Source organism: Pteropus vampyrus, unplaced genomic scaffold (assembly GCF_000151845.1).
Source record: "Pteropus vampyrus isolate Shadow unplaced genomic scaffold, Pvam_2.0 Scaffold503, whole genome shotgun sequence".
Lineage (NCBI taxonomy): Eukaryota > Metazoa > Chordata > Mammalia > Chiroptera > Pteropodidae > Pteropus > Pteropus vampyrus.
Window position 1 is genome coordinate 68,466 of NW_011889284.1, and position 21,926 is coordinate 90,391.

Here is a 21,926-nt window from a genome sequence, read left to right on the forward strand (position 1 = left end):
AAGGGGCGGGGCTGCAGCCTTACGCACGTCCCGGTTCATTCTCGGGGCGGACTCAGCAGCGGAAGTGGCGCCGCCGCAAGATCTCCTTCCGGTCCGCGGCGCTGCTGGTGCCGGGAAGCCGGGTAGCTACTGGGGCAGAAGAGTCGGGCCGGTGGCTGACATGGAGCAGGTGGGTCCAGCAGAGGTCACTGGGACTGGGTAGTGCCACGAGGGTTTTTTCTTGCTAGCGGATCCCGCCTCTTTGCCTGGTGTCCGTTCTTGGTTGCGTCCGACCCTTCCCACACCCCCCTCGTCCCAGGTTCCGCCCCCTTCCTCTGCTCGGCCTCCCTCTGTTTGTGCGAGTTTCGAGGGGGCGGGGGTCTCCGAGGCTGACCTTCCGCGGCACGCCCACCCAATAGGGCCAGGGTAGAGCCTCCCTGTTCACTGTGAGGGTAGAGGCGAGGAGGACGGTATCTGGGTATTTACGGGCAGGAGTTGGATATAGGGAGGGGTCAGGGATTCCTAATGAGGAAAATATTTACACGTTTCCTGTAGGTCTGCGTCTCACAGACATCCGGTCTCCCCCAACTTCCTTTGGAAACCGCAGTGAATAACTCTAATTGACATAAAAAGGGCCCTTTAAAGTATCTTCCTTGAGTTCTTAGAGGTGCATAAAACTGCTGACATTCATTCTTAATTGACATAATTCACACGTGCCCCCACCTCCGTTTTTTGGATTCCTCTGCATCAGCGTCTCCTTATTTTCTTCCTACTGCTCTGACAGAAGTACCATTTCCCATTCTCCTCTGCTCCAGCCCCTCGGTACACTGAATCTGGATGGTCATCTGTGTACTCTCAGGGCTTCAGCTTTACACCGCCTAAATACCCAAACCACTTCCAGATCTACAGCTTCAGGGCAGCCCCTCCCTTGAGCCTCAGTACCACTTGGACAGCTCCACTTCAGCTGCAGCTCACTGAGTTTAAACTTGAACTGGTCTTTTCCTCTGCAGATTCATTCTTCCTCTGCCACCCATCCCAGCCAGAAACCTGAGCATTATCTCCTCTCTCTCTCACTTTTCACATCTAAGAGGAGACCTAGTCCAGCTAACTTCCTGAACATGCTTCACACCTGGCCCCACACCTTCATCTCTTGTTACCACCTTTGTCGATGTGTTTCTTACCAGAATGACTGCAGTGGCTTCCCAGCAACTTCCAGTCCTGGCCGTCTGCAACTCAGTCTCCAAACTGTAACTCTTGTGATCCTTTTTAAAAAGTCTCATAGTGTCACTACTTTGCTTAAAACCTTTTGATGGCTTTTCATTGCATATAGGAAAGGGTGAATTCCTAGCACAATTTACAGAGTTCTCTATGATCTATGTCTCCTATATACACCTTAAGGTCCAATAATATGACATTGTAGGATGTACATGCCCAAACCTTGCTATTTCATGTCTCTATGCCTTTGCACGAAAGCCCTTTTAATCTTCTTAGAAAGCCTTTTTTTTATCTGACCTGCCAGGGTATCTTCAACTTGTGCTTCAGTGCTTTGCTCAGGCAGTCTCTGGATCATCTTCCCCCCCACCCCCAAAGGCTAAATATTGCCCCTCTGTTCCTGCAGCACCCAGACCGTATAGCATAGTGGTTGTGAATGCAGACTCCTGACTCAGAGTTCCTAGGTTTTGATACTGTTTAGTGACTTCAATGAAGTCAGTGCCTCAGTTTTCTTATTTGTAAAATGGAGATAGTAATGCACCTACTTCATAGTTATTGTGAGGATTAAATGAAATAATGTGTTTATATTACTTAAAAACAGTGAGCACGTAAGTGCTCAATAAATAAATGTTAGCTATTGTTTATATAAGAACAATATAGAGCAGTAGTTATGGCTTTTAATTTCACAAGCTGTTTGAGGACAGCTGATGCAGCTTGCTTCTCATTCTGTCCCAGAGGCTCAAGTCCTGGCTCTTTGTAAATAAGTAAAATGCTGGAGTGGAGGGCATTGGGGCCAAGATTCACATTTATCAAATGATTCAAGAGTGAAAAAGACCCAGACTCTGAGTCTGCTCAGGAAGTGAATCTGGAAATGGATGTTACATGGCAAGCATTAATTCTAGAGAACTGTACATGAAGTTCTGGGAACTCAAGGCAGAGAAAGGCCAAGGGTAGCTTCACAGAAGAGCCGACAATTAGGGGCCTCAGTGCAAGAGAATGAGTTCACCAGAGACAGGCGAACAGCGTGATGGGCTCAAAGAATGGAGAGCTGGGTCCTCTGAACAGAGCTCTTGCCGAGAGGAGAAGGGGGAACAGAGGTAGGCCAGAGGAAGAGACAGCCTCCTCTGCTAAAGTTGGGCGTTTCTTTCCTCATTGGCCATGAAGAAGTGCCCCTTTGGGTTATGAGCCTACAGGGACCATGCCCTGGGGATGTCTGGATCATGCCTAAGGAGGTACCCAGTGTCTGGGGGCAGGCTCCCTGGGGTAGGGTCAGCCAGTGAGCTGGGTCTGTGCTTTAGACCTGAGGTTGGGCCTTAGTTCATGCTGCTTTGCCTGCCTGGAATGCCCGCAGCAATAGATACTCTTCAATGCCTAGGTCAGATGGCTCCTCCCTGTGGCTTTCCCAGCCTCACCTACTCCAGCCTGGGTCAGATACTCCTTTATCTGGGAGCCCATGGTCCTTTGTTCATTCCTCCCTGAAAGCTGTACAGCATGGCACCGTTTATTTTTTTATCTATCAGCTTCCCTTACTAGACACTGACCTGCTGCATGTCCCCAGGGACTAGCACAGTGTCTGGCACACTGTAGGCTTTAGCATATGTGTGCTGCTTTAAACTGGGCTCTCACACACCTAGAGTTGTGTACGTGAGACCAAAATTCCTGTACATTTGACAGTTCATACTTGTTTCATTGAGTGGCAGAGATTGTTGGCTCCATTTCACAAATGAGGAAGCTGAGACTTGGCAAGTAAGGTCAAAATCATTCAGCAGAGACTGGCTCCTGACTCCTGATTCCAGGTCCATAGCTGTCTCCTGAAACTGCCTCGGGTTCTTAGATTCCAAAGGGGCAGCTGCCACATCAGTAGGACAGGCGACAAGGAAGCCATCCCATCTGACCAGTTGTGTATCCCTCTGAACTTTTTCTGGCTGGGAAGTGGCTGATCTTGGCTTTTTTCCCATCTGGGCTGGTGCTGGGAGGAGTCTGAGCTGAACCACCCCGACCCTTGGAATACCCTTCCCTTGAGTGGGCTGATAGGACTGAAATCTCTCCCGGAAGATGACCAGCCCCTTCTAGACTGACCTTGAGAACTTGATCCATTAGCCCTGGTATTACACAACAGCACTAAGGGGTGGGGTGGGGCCTGACTCACCAGCCCCTGACTAGGCCAGTGTCATAGAATCACAGAGGTCGGGGCATGTGGAGAGGGCAAAAGGGCTTTGAAGATCTCACTTTGTTAGGGTTTTCTAGTAAACTATACCGTCAGAACCTCCCGGGCTAGGGAGGGGTGATGAATATAGTTTCTGTTTTGGCTTGAGTCTTCCTTTTCCATTTCCACAGAAGGCAGGGAGAAATGGAGCTTCAGTTCTGATATCTGATTTGATCACTGTTGCCATGTCCTCCTCTCCTTCAATTCCTACTTCTCCAGAGAACTTCCCAAACTCTCTGCAGGTGGGATAGAGTAGGGGCCAGTCAGCCAAATGTGCCAAGGCTGATGGCATGGGCCACTGAACCTTGAATTACAGGAGAGCCTAATATGTGCCATGCTGGGTCAGCTCCCTGAAGCCAGAGCCCATCCTTCCATCTAGCAGTACTGATGGGACCCTCAGTTTGGGCAGAGTGCCCACACTGGACATGCCTAGCCCAGGACCCCAAATAGTAGTAATGGTTACCGTTATTTAGGCACAGGCACTTCATGTATGTTATTTCTAATCCTGTAAAGCGGACACTATATCGTCTGCATTTTATAGGTGAGACTGAGGTACAGGGAGTGATTTGGTCAAGGGCACACAGCCTAATAAAGAACAGTCTTGGATTTTTGACCCCGGGTCTGCTGACCAACCTCAAACCCATACCCTTTCCCATGTTCCAGGGTGGGCATTACAGACCACACACCAGTAAACTTACTAGATATGTACCATGGCCAGACACTGTGACCTGGGCCTTAAGCACTCAAGGAAAGACGACTGTGAGTCTCAGGTCTGTGTGTAAGGGAAGTACTGAACCAGCATCCTGAGATCTGTGGTTAGAGAAGTCTGGAGGGCAAGGGAGGGCTTTGCCCAGGAGGTGACATTTGAACTGGTCTCTGCAGAGTCAAGAGTTCTACCCCAGCGGGAAGATGTCGTTCCACAATGAGGGAACAGGGGTATTATTGGAGGCACAAAAGGGAGACCAGTCAGCCATGGGGTGCAGTGGGAGCAGCCAGTGGTCGGGAGAGTGTTAGGGGAGGGTTATGACCCTCCACAGGGTCTTGCTTGAGAGTAAGCTGAATCCTTCTTTGACTTTTGGTAAGGAATTTAACTCACCTCCAGCCCTCTCCCTGCTAGTCCAGGCTCAGGGAAGGGGAGTGGAGCAGCCACTCTGCCTAAGAGTGTCCAGGAAACCAGTTCCCCTTGCGTGCTGCTGGAGGGGGTGCCTGGGCTCTGGGCAGGGCGAGACAGCAGAGGGCGGAATCCAGCTACCGGAGAGGCACTCTGGACTGGGCAGGGAGTGTGTGCATGTGCACCTGTACAGAAGGGTGTAAATTGTTCTTCAACACATTTCCTGAGTATCTGCTATGAGCCTAGTATCATTCTGGGTGCTGGGCACACAGCAGCGAGCATAGCACTGGGAGTCCCTGCTCTCATGAAGTTTGCATTCCAGTTTGAGAAGACAGGCAGTAGACACAGACCACTAAACATACTGGAGTGATGAGTGCTATGGACAATAAGCAGAGTAAGTGGATGAAGGGTGGGGCTAAATAGGGAGTTCAGGGAAGGCCTCACCAAAGGGGCATAGGGGTATTTACAGAGACCAGAATGGAGGAAGGGAGCAATGCAGAGACCTGGGGTGGGCAGGGTGCTCCAGACTGAAGACAGCAGCTGCACGGTCTCTGGGGTGGGAGCATGTTTGGTATGTCCAGGGAACTGAGAGGGACCAGAGTGGCTGCAGCAGAATGTTCAGTGGAAGAGGGCTTTGGAGGCCAGCGTGGGTACTTTGGCCATTACTCTGGGTGAGCTGGAAGCCATTGGAGGTTTGGGGCATTGAGGACGGGGTGTGGTCTGACTTTTCTCTGATCACTCAGGCTGCTGTGTTGAGAATAGACTTGAGACAAGGACAGGGTGGTGGGCAGGAAGCTGTAGCATGTGAGAGATGACAGCTCGGGCAAGGTGACGGTGGCGGTAGTGGTGAGCAGTGGGCAGTTGCTAGCTGGATTTTGAAGGAAAAGCCAACAGGATTTGCTAATGGTTTGGATGTGGAAGAGAGGACACTGGGCTCTCCACAGGCCCTGGCTGGGTGGCTGTTAATCTCTTTGGGGTCTTTTAACACCCCACTCCCTGGCCAGAAGAGGCTCTGGAGGCAGCAGCTACATTTGGGTTTAGTAGGTCCCAGACCATCACAGGGGGAAGCCTGCATGCCTCTAGGGTCAGCTCTGCCCCATCCTGGCCGGGAGATTGGGCAGGCCTCTCTGAGCTGTAGTATTTTCTGTCCACTCATCTCTGCAGTTCCTGGGGGACGGGCAGTGAGTAAAGGAGGGGGTCTGCAGGGTGCTACACAGGCCACTGCCAGCCAGATTTGTTTCTTCTTTCCTGGCCCATCTGGTTGGACTGCAGGCCCATCTGATCTGCTCTCCTCCCTCCCTGAACCAGCTTCCTCCCAGGCTGGCCATCCGCAAGACAGGGCCAAGGCCAACCTCTTCCACACCCAGAGCCTCTGCCTCCTCCCATCTGTGGATTCACCATTAGCCTGGGCATTAACAGGGCAGCTTGACCCAGAACAACCCTAGCCCTAGCCTGAAGCCATCTCATGGAGGCAGTCAGAGCTCAAGACTGTGTCTTTCTCTAGAGAAGAGGCACGGATGTCGTACTAGCTAACTCTCTGTGTCAGGAACTGTTCTAGGCCATTGCATTTAGTAAGTTAGTAATCCTTAAAATACCTGTAAGAAGTAAGTGTTGCTGTCATCCCCATTTTACATAGGAGAAAACTGAGAAACAAATGGGTTCAGTGAGTAGTAACATTGGAAATTCAGGGTTTGAACCTTCTCCTGGCGTGGAGTCCGGTTCTTTCTCAGCTTCACTGATTCCTCCTGATTTATGCTGAGTTAGGGGCCCGCTGGGAAGGCCCTGTGGCAGTGTGGAGCTAATTCTAGTGTTTCCTGAGGATGCAGAGAGAGGGAGGTGTTAAGAACTTGTGTCCACTGCCCCCTTGGCCCCAGGAGAAGCCACACTGCCCAGAAATGTGGATTATTTTTGGGTATAGATGAAACTTGTTCTCCTATCCTGGAGTCACAGAACACAGCTCTGTGGAGCACATCCTAGCTGGAACTTGTACAGTTTGGCCCAGTCCTCCAGAAGACATTGGGAGGACAAGGAGACTCAGAGATGGCAGTGGTGAATATCTGTTGAGCACTTACTCTGCGCTGTTTCATGCACTTCTATGCTCTCTTCTCTGATTCCCCAGACAGCCCAGGATCAAGACAGGTATCCCCAATTTCTAGATGCAGCCTCTAAGGCTTGCACAGCGAGTAAGTGGCATTGTTCAGATTGCAAACTTGCGTTGGCCAGGAAATGGCGGCTGGGGTATTGAGCTGCTGAGAGATGGCTGGAGCTTCCGGCCTGGGGTGTGACTGAGGGCTGGCAAGGACCTCTTCTGTACCCCTGCCACCTAAGAACTGTGGAAATTGGGAACTGGCGGTAAATAGGAGGAGGGATGGGAACTTTGAACTGCATTGGGGCCAGACAATAAGGGAAGGGGTAGTATCAGAGATCAGTCCTGGCACTCCCCCTGAGAGCCTGTGCAGGGAACCAGGACAGCTCCCCCCACTTCCTACCCCCACCCCCACCTGGGAGTTCACCTTTGCCTGGAGCTGGAGTATCTTGGCCCTTTTTATATACAGATGAGGGCACCTGGACTGAAGGCTCAGAGAGCTTGCTCTGGGTCACTTGGCAGGTGAATTGTAGATCTCAAATTTGAACCCAGGACTTTTGGGGGATTTTATTACATGTCACTGTAATATATAAGCTCCCTCCCACCCCACTCTCCACACACACACACACACACACACTTAGTTTCTCTCTCACCTGAATGGTCTTGTCAGCTATTTAATCCATTTAAACCACCACTGACCAAACATCTGCTGTACTTCCTCCTGACACTTTCACAGGTGCCAGCCCTAGAAGGTAGCAATTATTGTTGCCTTTTTTATTGTGGTAAAATATACATAGCATAACATTTACCATGTTAACCATTTTTAAGTGTACCGTCTGTGGCATTAAGTACAGCAGGTCCTCAAATAAACGTTGTTTGGTTCAACATCATTTCATTATAACGTTGCCGTGGGAACTTAACTCTTGTTTATATCAATTAGCCTGTGGTAAAATTAGTTTCATTATGCATCGTTTCACTTAAAGTCATAGAATCTATCAGTGACATTGAGGATTTACTGTGCATTATTGTTGCCTTTGTTTAATGCAACTGAAGAAACCGAATCTCAGAATGGTTATATTTGCCCCAGATTGCACAGCTAATTAAGGGCAAACTGAGATTTGAACCCTGATTTCAGAGTCCAGTTCTCTTTCCAGAATGTCAACTGCCTGCTATTGTCTACCCTGAGTTTGGGGCCCCACCCAACAGCTCCGATTGCATTTGGGCGGTACTAGCACTTCCTGGGGTAAGAGAAGCCTGGGAGGGGACATGAGGGCCCGTGCCCACCTCTCCTTCGCCCCAGGAGCTTTCTACTGTGCCCAGAGACCTGATTTGGCTACTCCTCCCCACTCCTTTCCTTTCAAACCTTGGATGATGAAACCTCCAGTTTCCTTCCTTCCCCCTCCCACTCTCCCCAAGCCTTAGCAGCTCAGCTTCCGCAAACACACATTGAGTGTCAAGTCTGCAGCCATCCCAGGCAGGCTCCTTCACACCACACGTGCTGTTCCACTCCTGACATCTCTGAAGGCGCACGGGAGGGGCCGGTGACAGCAGGTGGTGGGCTTGGCGGGCGGGGGGTGTGCTACTCTCAGGGGGCTGGGTGGCAGCTCTGCTGTCTCCAGCCTCATAACACTCATTCCTGCCTCTCCCCCTTACCAGGAGGGTGGGGACTGTGGGGTGAAGGCCATGCCTAGCTGTTCTGCTGGCACTGCTACCTTCCACCCTCAAAGGCCAGAGAACAGGTACTTTGGGGACTGCTAAGGGCAACTCCAGGCCAAGATGATTTTCACCTCTTAGACTGGCAGGTGGTCTGAGGGAGCTAAAAGGCCCCCTCAAAGGATGACTTCAAAAGTCATCCGAGCGGGTGCACCCAAGGAGGTGCCTCAGGGTAACCCTGGAGTTTGAGGAAAGGCTGACTGGTGGGGTTCTGTGGCCATCTTCTATGGCAGGCCCCATAATAGTTCTGTTTTCATCTATGTTATATATTAAGGTTCCAAGTAAGGTTTTCTTTTATATTTTTAAGTTTCTCTTAAAGGGGTTTTTAAAAACCATTGACCTTTTTCCTTGGTGAGAAGGACTTGCCCAAAGTTACTTAGGATTAGTGGCTGCGCCTAAACTGGGGTCCAGGTCCTAACTCCTAACCAGTGCTCCTTCTGCTCTACTCTGGCTTATTTGGACTCTGAGCTGCTTTCATAGGGAGAGGGCGATATAGCATGTCCCCCTGCCCCCGCCGACTCTCGGCCAGCCCTCTCCACCCCTGCTTCAGAGCCCCCATTCTTGGCTCCCGCAAGCCCTCGCATCTATAGCTCCCAGACTCCCCGACACCTCTGCTCTCAGCTCCATCTATGTCTCTCGCTTCAACAGGGATGTCTGGGTGCGCAAGTGTCAGTGCTGAGTGCGTCTCACACCCAAGCTGCTGCCACCCAAGTCCTGTCCCCAGGGAGGGAGGGAGAAAGCCAGGGGGAAAGACAGACACAGGAGCAGACTAGGAGTAGGAAAGCCATCGCACCCTGCAGTGAGATAAGGAAGGAGAGAGAGAGAGACAGAGTGAAGGCAGATGGAGAAGAGAGAGAGAGAAAGAGAGAAATGTAAGAGAAAACGGGAGAAATCTGATGGTGATGGAGAGGAAGACATAAATGGGAGAGAGATGGGGAAGAAGACTCGGGGCAAAATAAAAATGGGCACGGGAGAGGGAGTACAAAGACACAAAGAAAAGATAGAAAGGTAGTTTGTGAGACAGACAGGAAAGGGGAGAGATAGAGACAGGTCTGGCAGGAGACAAGAGGCCTATTAGAGACAAGGAAATGTCACGTACCCTGGAGCTGCAGCCCTGTCACAGTGAGGGATGCGCTGATCCTGCAGTCTGGTACCAGGTCTGGCTGATCAATGTTGGGGGGTCCCGTTGCCGGCAGCCTGTCACATCCGTCCTCTGACATCCTCCTTCTACAGCTGGTCCCAGCTTTCCTTCAGTACCCTCCGGATGAGCTTCTCATGGGGACCTCCAAGAGTGTGGTATTGGGGGGTGGTCTTGGGCTGATGCCTTTGCTGATATGTCAGCTGCTCTCCACTGGGGCTTGTGCAGAAGCAGAGGGATGGATGAACTGGCTTGCTCAGAACCTTTTGCTTGCAACAAACTTGAGGCTTGTTTTGGACTTAGTAGATTGAGGGGGCTGTGGCAGGTATTACATATAGCAAAGGTTTAGAGGAAACAGTGAATCAATAGAGAGACTGGTTAGATCTTGCCTTCCCAGGGTCAGGGTCAATCATCCAGGGCTCCCCCGTCCCACTGGCCTCCAAACCTGTCCCCTGGTCCTGACCTGTGAGAAGACTGAGGGAGACTTGATCAAGTCCCAGAAGCTCAGGCCCCTCCACACTGAGTCACTTCTCTCTGGCTCTAGACTGAACCTTTCCTTCTCTCACCCAGGGGACCAGGCCTCTTAAGGCCCCTTGCCAGCCAATTGGTGGAACAGAGTCCTCAGGCCCAAGGGCTGCAGGGATGGAGTGACCGGGGGCCTCTTTTGTCTCTAGGGTTCATTAGCATTTTAGCTTCATGGTTGCATAGGCAGTTAAGGTGTGGGTAAGTCCATTCACTTCTCTGAGCCTTGGCTGTCTTACCTGTAGAATAGGAAGAACCATCCTGCCCTATGTGGGCATGAAACATGGCCATGGGCCCTGTGTTATAGGCTGTGGAGCTCAGGGCCAGCCTTGGATAGTGGCTGGTTCTTATTCTCTTTAGGGTTTGCTCTGGCCCTCTCTGCTGCGTAGCATGTTGCTGAGGCCCAGGAGATCCTCTGCATCATCCATTTATTCAACAGTCAATCATTCAGCACCTGTTAGGTGCCAGGCATTGTGCTAGGCACTAGGAGACAACAGTGACTAAGTCAAGTAAAGGCCCTGCGCCTGTGGAGTTTGCAGAACAATAAATAAGATCATTTCAGATGATGAATTCACCGAAGAGTCTATATACATGCCACTGTGACTGGGGACAGGAGGGTAGGAGACTCTTCTGAGCTGCTAGTTGAAAGGACCAGGTAGAACACTCTACAACGCAGCTGGGAGAGCTAGGTCCACGGTCCCGAGGCAGGACCAGACTGCCACATTTAGGGACCTGAAAAAAGGCCAGGGTGGCAGTGGCAGTGAGCATGTGGCAGGCCTCCTGAGAGGAGCTGTGGGAGGAGCGTGGCAGAACTACACGCCGTAGAGCCTAGACGACATGGCGAGGGCAGGTGAGGAGGGCGCTGTTATCCCCGGACTTGTGGGAGGCTGTGGAGGGTTGTAATCTAACTGGGGAACAGAAGGGTCCGATTTAATGTTTCGAAAAGCTTTCTCTGGCTGTTGTGTAGAGAAGTGGTTGTTGCAGGATGAGAGAAGCACCCATTAGGAGCATGTCGTAATGTCCAGGAGAGAAACGGTGGTGGTTGAGCCTGAGGTGGGGTGGTGGGGGTGGAGCTAGAGAGAAGGGACCGAGATGTCCTCCCTCCATACCCGCTGTCCCAGCGCAGAGTGCTGCTCTAGATGTCCCTCCCAGTTGCCATGGATTAGGGGGTGGGAGGAGAGGGCTGGCTGCTGGGAGGGAATGTGGCTTTGTGCTTGGAAAACAAAGAACAGAGAGCTTGGGGCCCTCTTCTCCTGGGGTGGGGGCAGGCCGTGAGGCTGTTGACAGGACCAGAGGCTGAACCACAGGGCTGGGCTTGGCAGGAGCAGACTGTGCCCCCAGGCAGTGGGGAGGACCCCCCCCCCAGAGCCCTCCAAGGGTGAACCTTGGGGCTCCTGGGCTTTGCAGGGGATGGTGAGGAAGGAGGATAGTGTGAGGGATGCTCAAACCCTTCCAGCCTGGAAGTCAGGCTGCTGGAGGGAGTTTGGGCAGAGAGAGCCCTGGGCTGTGGGGTTGGGAGGGGGAGGGAGTGTGTTTGGAAACAAATGGGGTCCCTGGGGGCTGTGTGTGAAGGGATAAGGAAGTAAACACGACCTCCAGGACCCTGACATGCATGACTTGACCCAACCATCTCGTCTCCCCTCCAGCTGTGCCACTGAGGCCCCACCCTTCCCGCCTTGAGGTGGGGGCCCGCCAGGATGAAGAAACTGTCTGGGGATTTGGCCAGCGACTTGGAGCGCAACCTGCCAGCCGTGGCCTCCCTGGGCTCGTCACTGTCCCACAGCCAGAGCCTCTCCTCGCACTTTCTCCTGCCACCTCCCGAGAAGCGCCAGACTATCTCTGATGTGCGCCGCACCTTCTGTCTCTTTGTTACCTTCGATCTGCTCTTCATCTCCCTGCTCTGGATCATTGAGCTGAATGTGAGTAGGGTGAGGCTGGGGGCACGAGCCATGTTGCGGGGCACATTTGAGCCTCAGTTACTCCATCTGCCATATGGGAGGGTTGATTTCCAGGAGAAATGAAAAATGCAAAGAACAGCTGTTCTCACCTTCCAGAGAAAGAAAATGGAGCTCAGAAGGGTTGAGCCATTTGTTTAAGGTCTCTCAGCAAGTAATATGAAGGAGGCGGGGTTTGAACCCAGAGCCTTTGGCTCGGGAGTGTACACTCTTGAGCTCTGTGCCATTCTGTCCCCCTAGTGGACACTCTTGAGAAAGGAGGAGGGACCGCAACCAGCTCTGGTTGAGCTATTGAAACCTCTGTCTTCTTCCTGCCCTACATTGCTCTCTGGCTTCATCCATTCACTCATTTGTTCAACAAACATTTTTTGAGCTCTTGCTGTGTCCCAGGCACTGTGCTAAAACAGAGGGTATAATGGAGAGCAAACCAGTAAAAATTCCCAGTTGCCAGTGGCTTTTAGCTCTCCCTCCCCATTTTGGACACTCCTCCATTGCCCCCCAGTTTGGCTTTCTGGGTTTGATGAGATGCCACTTAGCAGCCTGGAGATGGAGCTGCCTCTCAGCACAGGGGCAGCACCCCCCGCCCTCTGTGCAGTGCTCGGCAGCTGGCAGTGAGGCCTGATCTCCAGGCACTGACGGGCAGAGTAGGACCTGACCACAGAAGCAGAAGCTGTGGGAACAGGGCATCCCAGACTCGGTCTTATCCCAGCTTCTTTGCATTAACTGGGATCTCTGCGAGGGAGCCTCTCTGAGCCTCCCCTCATTTTCCTTCTGCAAAATGAGACAGTTCTGGATGACAGATGACTTTTCTACAGGTCTCAAACTCGGGTGACAGGAAGAGGATGACTTTGTTGATAGAAGTGAGGAATTTGGAGAAGGGGCTGGTTTAGGGGTGAAGAAGATAAGTTTGATTCTGGGCATGTTGGGTTGGAGGACAAGGTAGGGGTCTCAGGGTGACTGTCCTTTGTCCACAGAGATGAGCTGGCACCTTCAGTGAGATATAGCCACAACCACAAGGGACCTTAGGGACCGTCTTACAGATGAAAGAGCTGAGGCCCAGCAAGGTTCAGGGCTGTTCAGAGAGCTTCTGAGGCCTTAGCAATTCTTCCTTTTGAAGGTCCCATCCAACATCAAAGGAAGCACTGAAATTTACCCACATCCTTCATTCAATATATATTTTCTTGCCAGAAGAAAGCTGAAAAATATTTTGATTTTACTTTTGAAATGATCTGGCTGTATCGGCTGTAATAGCTCAGCAGTCATCATGCATACTTGGGAATTCTTGCAAAGGGAAAAAACATAACCTCCAAATTGTTTTCAAATGTAACGAAAAATTTCAGAATGCTGGATTTAACAGTTAGTAGAGTTAGCATAATGTTTCACTTGGTAGACAATTAAAATTTTTACTTTCAACTTTATAGTTTTATTTTTGTATTTTGGAGCTTGTATATTTTTAGTTCTCCAACAGACCAGGTGGGTACGAGGACCCCAGCAGGTTGCAAGTCCTGCGCAAGGTCTTGTTGCCAGATACTGGCAAAGCTGGAACAGGGACTCGGCTCTCCTGAGTCCCAATGCAGTCAGCTCAGGCGGGTACCCCGGTGGAGGGGGAGTTCTCTGTAAAGAGAAAAGGGTGGAGGACAGAGCTGTGAGGGACAATGATTGTTAGAGGTGGGAGGGGCTGTGGAGCCCAAGCAGGAGCAGTTTAAGGAGGAAGTAGAGGGCCTGAGTAGGGCGGGATGGGGTGTCAGGCCAGGGGATGGGGGCGTTGGACTCTGGAGGGCTCAAGGTGGTCTTGAAGTAGAGGCACGTGGAGGGGATATAGAGGGGATTTCTAGCATCGGTGGTGGGGGTTGGGGGGCTGTCCAGACTGCTGGCTCCCTCTTTGAGCATCAGAATCACCTGGGAACTTTATAAAGTTTTCAGATGCTCAGCTCACCTTGAGATTCAGACTCAGTGGTCTGAAAATCTGTATCTTTAACAAGCCCTCCACCCTAAATTCAAATCATTTGCCAGAGATTAGAAGCCTCGGTCTAGGTGGTCGTGAAGGGTCTTCCCCCTCAGGCTACAGTCTGGCTCTTGGCATTCTTTCAGACCTTCTCACTCCCTAGCCGAGGTTTCAGAGGTCGCATTGAAAATGTGTGGGTGGCCAGGGCAGGGACAGGGGCAAGGACAAGTCTGCTCACTCTCCATGCCATTCTCTCTAGCAGCGTGATGGATTTTACCTATTAAGCACAAACCTAATCAATTGATTTGCCACCTGGGGCTCCGTCTGACACCACTGCCCACCCTCGGCCCCCATCACCCCAGATGGATGGTTGGCTGGGAAGGTGGGCACCGCAGTTGGGGGAGGGAGATGAAATTATGTGAGAGGCAGGCTCCCAGCACCCTGTCAGCCAGCCCTACCTACCTGCATGGGGCTCATTACCTCCCCTGCACGGCCCCGAGGCCCTCCAAGCCTACCCCTTCCTGGGCAGTGTGCCCATGAGCGTCAGTGCTCAAGCCCAGCCTAGGCCTCCTGGATCTTTAGAGGAACAGTATCAGTGCTGGGGCCCCAGGCCCCTGGCTGAACTCCCTTGCTGCTTCCGGGACCTCCTTGGGCAATGACTTAGCACTGACAGCCTCTCCTCCAGGTTCCCCCTCCTCCTGCCTCTTCCCCATTCCAGGAGGTGAGGGGCAGCCCCGGGGACTGGGTTTTGCCTGCAGAGCTGTTTGTATCTCCCTCTTCCAGACCAACACAGGTATCCAGAAGAACCTGGAGCAGGAGATCATCCACTACAACTTTAAAACTTCCTTCTTTGACATCTTTGTGAGTGACCGTAGGGTCCTGGGGGCAGAGAGGGAGCAGGGACATGACTCTGGCTGGACTCTCTTCTTTTGGAAACGCACATTCTCACCTGATCAGAGAGACTTGGTGCCCATCCTCAGGGAGCCTTCAGTCTTCAAAACGTTTCCTAAATGAGACCCCACCTTCAGAGAGCCCCCAGTCGGAGGGCAAGACAAGACCCCTGTCCAAGAAGGTCACATCCGAAGTGTCCTGAAAGAAACACTGACCCAGACGTTTCCTCCTGCAGCACGCACACCCATGTGGAGGGAACCTGGGGGAGCAGGACTGGAGGGGGAGGTCAGCCTTCAAAAGGGGTAGGCGACATCGGCTTGCCTGTGACGGCTCCCCCACCTCTGGCCCCCAGGTCCTGGCCTTCTTCCGCTTCTCGGGACTGCTCCTGGGCTACGCAGTGCTACGGCTCCGGCACTGGTGGGTGATTGCGGTAAGAAGCCACTTTCTTGGCAGTTCTGGGGCCCTCGTGGGGCTGGTGCCAGGGATGGGATGGAGGGAGACTCACTCTCCAGCCTGCTTTCCCCTTCTCCTTCCTTCCTTCCCTTGAGCAGGTAACGACGCTGGTGTCCAGTGCCTTCCTCATTGTCAAGGTCATCCTCTCTGAGGTCAGTGGCTCTGGGTTTGGCTGGTCTGGTGGGTGTCTGGCCTGAGTAATGGGCTTCTCCTCCTAAGAAGAGACCATTTCTCATATTTTGGGTTTCTGTCCCTATTGTCAGGGTTGAAGTGAAGAGACATGCTGTCCTTTGATATTTCTAAAGAATCATCTTCACTGGCTTCTTCTGCTTGCCCCCATTGCAGCCCCAAGAACAAAGTTTTTCATCCTCCAGTCTAACCTCAGTTTATCCTATAGAATTCATTAATCCATCTCAGAGGCATGTGCCATAGAGGGTCCCCAAGCAGCTGGTACTAGGAGAGGGACGTATGCCAGAGTCGACAGCCCAAGGAGGGGATCTCTGCTCTGGGTTTAGGATGACCCTCTCCCATGGAGCTCAGCCCCCTCCCTCCACAGCTGCTCAGCAAAGGAGCATTTGGCTACCTGCTCCCCATCGTCTCCTTTGTCCTTGCCTGGTTGGAGACCTGGTTCCTTGACTTCAAAGTCCTACCACAGGAGGCGGAGGAGGAGCGATGTGAGTGTTAGGGGTATGGGGTGGGGGACAGTGAGGGTCATCCCAGCCCCAAGAGAGGAGAGTTTCAGGCATGAGAGCCAGTTCTAAGCCAGTTCTGAGCCATATTGCCAAGTCGAGCAGCTTCCAAGAGCCTAAGGGTGAGCCCCGGGCGGAGGTTCTCCGGGCTGCCAAGGTTTGACTGTTCTTGGTCTGGAACAATGGCTGCCCATGTCTGCTCTCCCAGGGTATCTTGCTGCCCAGGCAGCTGTCGCCCGTGGACCCCTACTCTTCTCTGGAGCTCTGTCCGAGGGCCAGTTCTATTCACCCCCAGAATCCTTTGCAGGTGATGGGTTGGTGGGTGGGGAACTACCTTCAGGGAGGGGCTTTATAAGGTGTGGGGTAGGCTGGGTCTATTTCTATTCCTTCTACGGGCTCCCTGGGGAAAGCCAGCAACCCCCTCCCACACGCACGCTTCCATCCCCCCACATCCTGCATTTGTACCGAACCCCACTCTCTCCCCACTCTCTCCCCACCTCTTCCCATTGTCATCTGAGCTTGTTCTCTGCAGGGTCTGACAATGAATCAGATGAAGAAGTTGTTGGGAAGAAAAGCTTCTCTGCCCAGGTATTTGGCTGCCCACCCCACCCTGCCTTCTGAGTGGGCACCTGGAGAAGGGCCAGTTCTGGGTTCAGCCAGGGTGGGCAGGGGCTTCCCAGCAGGGGGTGGACCTCAGCAGCCCAAATGCCAGTCAGTACCCATTCGAGCGTTGACCCCACTGTCTGTCAGGCCCACTGGTCTGCCTCATACCTGGGAACCAGTGGGAGCAGCCACAGTCACAGTCACAGCTCTTGGCCCCCGGAGCCCTGCAGGGCCCAGGAGACCAGCTTACACCCCATGTCTGGTCAGGTCAGGCTTCTATGAGACGTGTGGAGTGTCTAGAGAAAGAACCCGCCACAAACAAGATAGGGTGCAGGCCCGAGGCTGACCCCCTCTTGCCTCCCCTCCCTGGCCAGGAGCGGGAGTACATCCACCAGGGTAAGGAGGCCATGGCGGTGGTGGACCAGATCTTGGCCCAGGAGGAGAACTGGAAGTTCGAAAAGAATAATGTAAGAAACCTCTCTCCCACCTGACCCGCTTATGTGTGTCGGGAGTGTTCACTCCCTTCTCTGAGGTCTGAGAAATAAGATTCAAGTTGGAACCATATCCGTGCCGCAGGAGAGCAGGAGAGGGGGCCGGGCCCTGGGGTCAGCCACTTGGCAGGAGGTCAGGCTGGATCGGGTGTTTCCACTGCCCCTCCCCACTGCTTCCCCCTCCCCATGACCTCCCCGCAGCTTCACCTCCTGCTGCTCTGCTCCCTCAGCTCAGCTTTGAAGGCGAAGCCAGGCTTCTGCCCTGTGTCTGGTGTTTCGTTTCATGATCAAAACAATATTATCTAAAAAGATAGCGGAGAGCTTGGAAAACAGAGGAGAAACATCCCACCCTTTCCCTTTCTCTGGCCAGTCCCTCTGGCAGCCCTTGTCGGCTTGGAGACATGGTTCTTGGTGGTTGCAGCCACAGCTATGTTTCTGTCTTTTAACTTGATATCAAAAGCCTCTCTCTCCTTGTTGCTGGACGTTAGTCAGAAGCACTGTTTTTTTAACGGCTGCTCTAATATCTGCAGACTCCTAGAGTTTTCTGCCCTGAGTTGTTGAAAACCTGACCTACCTGTCACCCATTCTGGCTCCAGCAGCCCATCTGCTACCCCATACCCTTCCTCATCCTCCTCCCACCTCCCTGCTACCCTTCCGTCCCTCCCACAGGAATATGGGGACACTGTGTACACCATCGAGATTCCCTTTCACGGCAAGACATTCATCCTGAAGGTGAGCGAGAGAAGTGGGTGTTTCTGGAGTGTCCTGGAGCCTCCTGCTCTGTCTGGGACTCCAGGAAGGGGCCAAGGGGCCCTCTGGCAGGTTTCTTCCCACCAAGAGGGGAAGGCTAGTGTGCCCAAGCATAGCTGGCACCACCCAGCCCTCCACCTGCCCTGTTCCAGACCTTCCTGCCCTGCCCCGCGGAGCTGGTGTACCAGGAGGTGATCCTGCAGCCTGAGAGGATGGTTCTGTGGAACAAGACAGTGACCGCCTGTCAGGTGAGCTGAGCCAGGGGTCCCGACCTTGCCACCTATCAGGGCAGAGGCTGAGTGATGTGGTAGGGCAGAGGCTGAGTGATGTGGTAGGTCAGGGCAGTCATGCCCCAACATGACCAGTTACCCGCAGGGGGACCTGGGTCATGTCATTGAACTGCTCTCTGCCTCAGCTTCCCCATCTGTAAAATGGGGATGTTGGCGACAGTGCCTCTCGGAGAGGGTCAGGAAAGTGGAAAGGAGTGCTCACAGAGTGCCAGGCCCAGCACTCCCGAATGGGAATGGCTCTCAGTAAAAGGACCTGAACAGAGAGCAGGCTGGCCTGGGGGGTTCCCTGTGGTGCCAAGACCCTGTGTTTGGGGTTCTCCTGGGGTGAGCTGCACCTCACTTCTCTCCTGACGGCCCACAGATCCTACAGAGAGTGGAGGACAACACCCTCGTCTCCTACGATGTCTCTGCGGGGGCTGCAGGTGGTGTGGTCTCCCCTAGGTGAGTAGCCACCAGGCTGCTCCTCCTCTCAAGCAGGCCTCCTGTCCCTGCATCTTGGGCTTTGCACCCCCTGACCTAACCCTCCCTCCCCCAGGGACTTTGTGAATGTCCGACGCATCGAGCGGCGCAGAGACCGATACCTGTCATCAGGCATCGCGGCCACCCATTGTGCCAAGCCCCCAACACACAAATATGTCAGGTGAGCCTCACCTTGCCCTTCCCACCTGCCCCCTCCCCCACCCCGGTGGCTGTGAGAACAGGGCAGGGTACAGCATGTACAGCTGGGAACTGTGTCCTGCTGAGGCCTCCTTCCTGTCCCCTATCCCACTGGGCTTTGCCCCTCCTGGCCCCTAATCCTGCTAATCAGCTGCTTTGTCTGCTGGAGACTTAGGGAATAATGGCTGGAACCATGCCACCCGCGCTGGAGGGCAGCTCCAGGGGTAGACCAGGGAAGAGAGCCAGGAGCCATGAGGCCACACTGGTCCAGGCGACCTGAGCAGGAGGCTCTGCATTCTGGGCTTTCACCTTCCTGCCTGAGGAGACTCTAGTTCCCTTTCCTCCTCCTCTCCCCACCCCGCTGACTTGCCTTTCTCCTGGAGCTCTCAGAAGTCCCACCAGAGGAAGAGGAGTTAAGCGTTCCCTGCTCCTGTGCCGGGGCATTCTGCAGTTTTCTTCCTGTCTAATCTTAGACTCTAGTACTGCAGATAGCCTTCTCCCAGGTACCTTACTCTTCCCTCATCCTTCCTGGGGTTCTACAGAGGAGCACAGTTCTTCGAGCATCAGACCAGGACTCTGGTCCAAGTAACACCACAGACTTGCAGGGTGACAGGCAAACTCGTTTTTTCTCAAAATGCCAAATTCCTTATCTATGTAGTGGGCTTAGGAGTGCTTTGTGGAGTTGTGGGCAAATTAAATGGATGTGAACCATGCAGCCCAGGCCCTGACCCAGAGGGTGCACCCTCCTGGAGCCCACCAGCACTGCACTGCCCGCCCCACCCCCCCGCCCGAGTTTGGCAGGGGTGAGAAGCCCACCCCCTCACAGCTAGACTTGACCTAGACTCATTGGACAGAGTAGATGAGGGTTGGAAGGGTGGTGAGCTCCTTGCCACTAGGGGTGTGCAAACATCGGCAGGCTGTTATAAAAGGGTTTAAGCTTCACAGTGGGTGGGGATGGAGGGCTGTGGCCTCTAGGACACCTGTTCTGGTCCCTGCTCAGGCCGGGTAGCAGTCGCTAGACCATCAGCTCCCTTCTCTCTTCCACCGTAGTCCAAGATGAGCCAAGAATGGGTTGGGGGTGTCAGGGGCCTTGCCTGGCTCCAAGGTCCCGCCTGCAACCGTGTCTCTCTCCTTAGGGGAGAGAATGGTCCTGGGGGCTTCATCGTGCTCAAGTCAGCCAGTAATCCCCGTGTCTGCACCTTCATCTGGATTCTTAACACAGATCTCAAGGTAGGGGTGCTAGGGCTGCAAGGCAGGCTTGATAGAGTGGAGAAGGCTCTGCTGTGTGACCTTTGGGGCTCCCTGCCCTGCTCAGGGTCTCTGCTGCTCTCCACCTCCTTTCTTACTGTCAAATTTGGGGCAGGGTCTGGATGGTCTTCTCACCCTGAGCTGCTAGAGGGCCCGTGCCTCCCGTTTGTTACCTCTGACTCTTGAGGTCCCAAAGAGGGGTGGCTGGCTGCCAACCCAGCCCTTCCTGGGTCTGTTTGTGTGGCTAGAGCCAAGACCTGGGCACAGCATGTTCTTCCTGCCAGGGGTGAGGGGGGTGGGGGCGCCTAGGCTGCATGCCAGAGCTACACCTGCATTCTAGCCCAGAGCACTCCCCACTGAAGCCAGTTGTTGAGAAGGGAGTGCCTGCTTGTGGGGAGCCCCTGCCGAGGGCAAGCCGGCCTGGGCCTGGAACTTCTTCCCACCTTCCCTAGGGCCGTCTGCCCAGGTACCTCATTCACCAGAGCCTCGCAGCCACCATGTTTGAATTTGCCTTTCACCTGCGGCAGCGCATCAGAGAGCTGGGGGCCCGGGCGTAACCATGCCCCATCGCCACCCTGCAGGCCAGGGTCCTGTCGCCACAGCCTCCAGAGCCAGAGAGGGGCCATGGGACTGCCCATGGAGGACCTAGCCTCAGACAGTGGGAAAAAGAAGTTTCCTCCCATCGCAGCCCCCTGGCCCCAAGCTACCACCCTCCACCATGCTTTGCTGTGCCTGGGAGCCACAGCCTTGAGCAGGTTGTAGGGTAGAGCATCTGGACGCCAGGGCCCGGCCATGGAAGCGAGCGGGGTCTGTCCTGCTGCTGTTTACATGATGTCCCCGCCTCCTGGAGGATCCTCTTTCCCCTGCCTAGCCACTGGCAGGGTCCAGAATGGGAGCCTCAGACTTGGTGGGTGAGGGCTGAGTCCCTGGGCAAGATGGAGGCCAGAGTAGCCTTGTCACCAGTGTTAAGGTACAGGAGCCCCTTCATCTGCCTGCTGTGTCCGCACTTTTTTTTTTTTTTTTTTAGCATTATTTAAAGGGTCTGGGACCTTTTACCACATGTACTTGTGGGGGAGCAGGTGGAAGGTGGGGATGGTGGGTGCTGGCAGTGAACCTCTACCCCGCCCAGGTTCTCTCCCTTCCCCCAGGGCCTCCTTGGGGACCTTTGTAACTTGAGCCAATTAAAAACATGAACTCAAAAAAAAGCAACTCTCCCAGCCTGGCCTCTTGAGGGAAGAGGAGGGCAGCACCGTGCAGGTGGGTAAGGAATAGCCTCTGCCGTGGCCAGATACACGACACACCATCTTACACCCTGGAGCTAGTGGGGACCCAGTTCCTGGAACCCTCATCCCAACCTCTCCACACTCACACATGTTCCTGAATGGTTCAACTGGGCAGATGACTGGTCAGAGAAAAATACTTCACCCACCCCCACCCCCCGCCCGCCACCAGGCTTCCTGTGAGGGACGGTCAGGTTAAGGTCTCCAGTCCAGCATTTGGGAGGAGGTAGGGGAGACCAGCAGCACCCACAGCAGGGGTCCCAAGGCCAGTGGGGGGCAAGGGGACCTGGAAGTGGGGCCTGGGCTTCCTGGTTACTGAGGCACCTCTGAGATCTCTGCCTCGGGCTTGGGCTTCGCTCACCTACCCACTCTGTCCTGCCATACCCAACTAAGGGCAGCACACTCCCAGGCAAGGGCCAGGGTGCTGCCTTCTTCCCTCCCCGCCTGCAGGCTTCCAAAGGAGTTGACTCGCTGGTGTGTGACCCTGGGCAAACCTACATCTTAGTCTCCATTTCCTACTTTGTAAAAATAGGAGACTCATTACATCACAAGGTTATAAGATTAAAAGGCACTAAGAATCAGGTATAGCGCCTCAGTAATCAAAGGTATGTAGTCTGCCCCACTTGGGTGCCCATAGACTTTCCCAGCTGCTGGGTGCTTTATCCATTCAATGATGCCCTCGCTTCTCCCTCCCCTCCCCCACCCCG

General features: G+C 53.7%; 1 protein-coding gene across 3 annotated transcripts; it reads left to right on the forward strand.

Annotated features, from left to right (window-relative positions):
- Nucleotides 1-13: 13 nt before the first annotated feature.
- Nucleotides 14-21,802, forward strand: STARD3 (StAR related lipid transfer domain containing 3). 3 transcript variants are annotated; one of them, XM_011383017.2, is made up of 16 exons: nt 14-169; nt 11,614-11,886; nt 14,651-14,728; nt 15,111-15,188; nt 15,310-15,363; nt 15,768-15,885; nt 16,109-16,207; nt 16,433-16,488; nt 16,878-16,970; nt 17,664-17,726; nt 17,897-17,992; nt 18,396-18,475; nt 18,570-18,674; nt 19,828-19,921; nt 20,392-21,196; nt 21,670-21,802. In XM_011383017.2, the coding sequence occupies exons 2-15, from the start codon at nt 11,665-11,667 to the stop codon at nt 20,494-20,496; spliced, it is 1,341 nt and encodes a 446-aa protein (XP_011381319.1). In that variant the 5' UTR covers nt 14-169; nt 11,614-11,664; the 3' UTR covers nt 20,497-21,196; nt 21,670-21,802. The 3 variants fall into 3 exon arrangements, with proteins under 3 accessions (XP_011381319.1, XP_011381321.1, XP_011381320.1); XM_011383019.2 differs by lacking the exons at nt 16,109-16,207; nt 21,670-21,802 and having other exon boundaries at nt 20,392-21,144; XM_011383018.2 differs by lacking the exons at nt 14,651-14,728; nt 21,670-21,802 and having other exon boundaries at nt 20,392-21,144.
- Nucleotides 21,803-21,926: the final 124 nt, after the last annotated feature.

What these genes read in the sequence shown, in the direction of transcription:
- STARD3 (XM_011383017.2), top strand. Translation starts at nt 11,665, where the DNA reads ATGAAGAAACTGTCTGGGGATTTGGCCAGCGACTTGGAGCGCAACCTG. An exon ending in GGCACTGGTGGGTGATTGCG is followed by an intron (nt 15,189 to 15,309) that starts GTAAGAAGCCAC and finishes TCCCTTGAGCAG; the next exon opens with GTAACGACGCTGGTGTCCAG. An exon ending in AGACAGTGACCGCCTGTCAG is followed by an intron (nt 17,993 to 18,395) that starts GTGAGCTGAGCC and finishes GACGGCCCACAG; the next exon opens with ATCCTACAGAGAGTGGAGGA.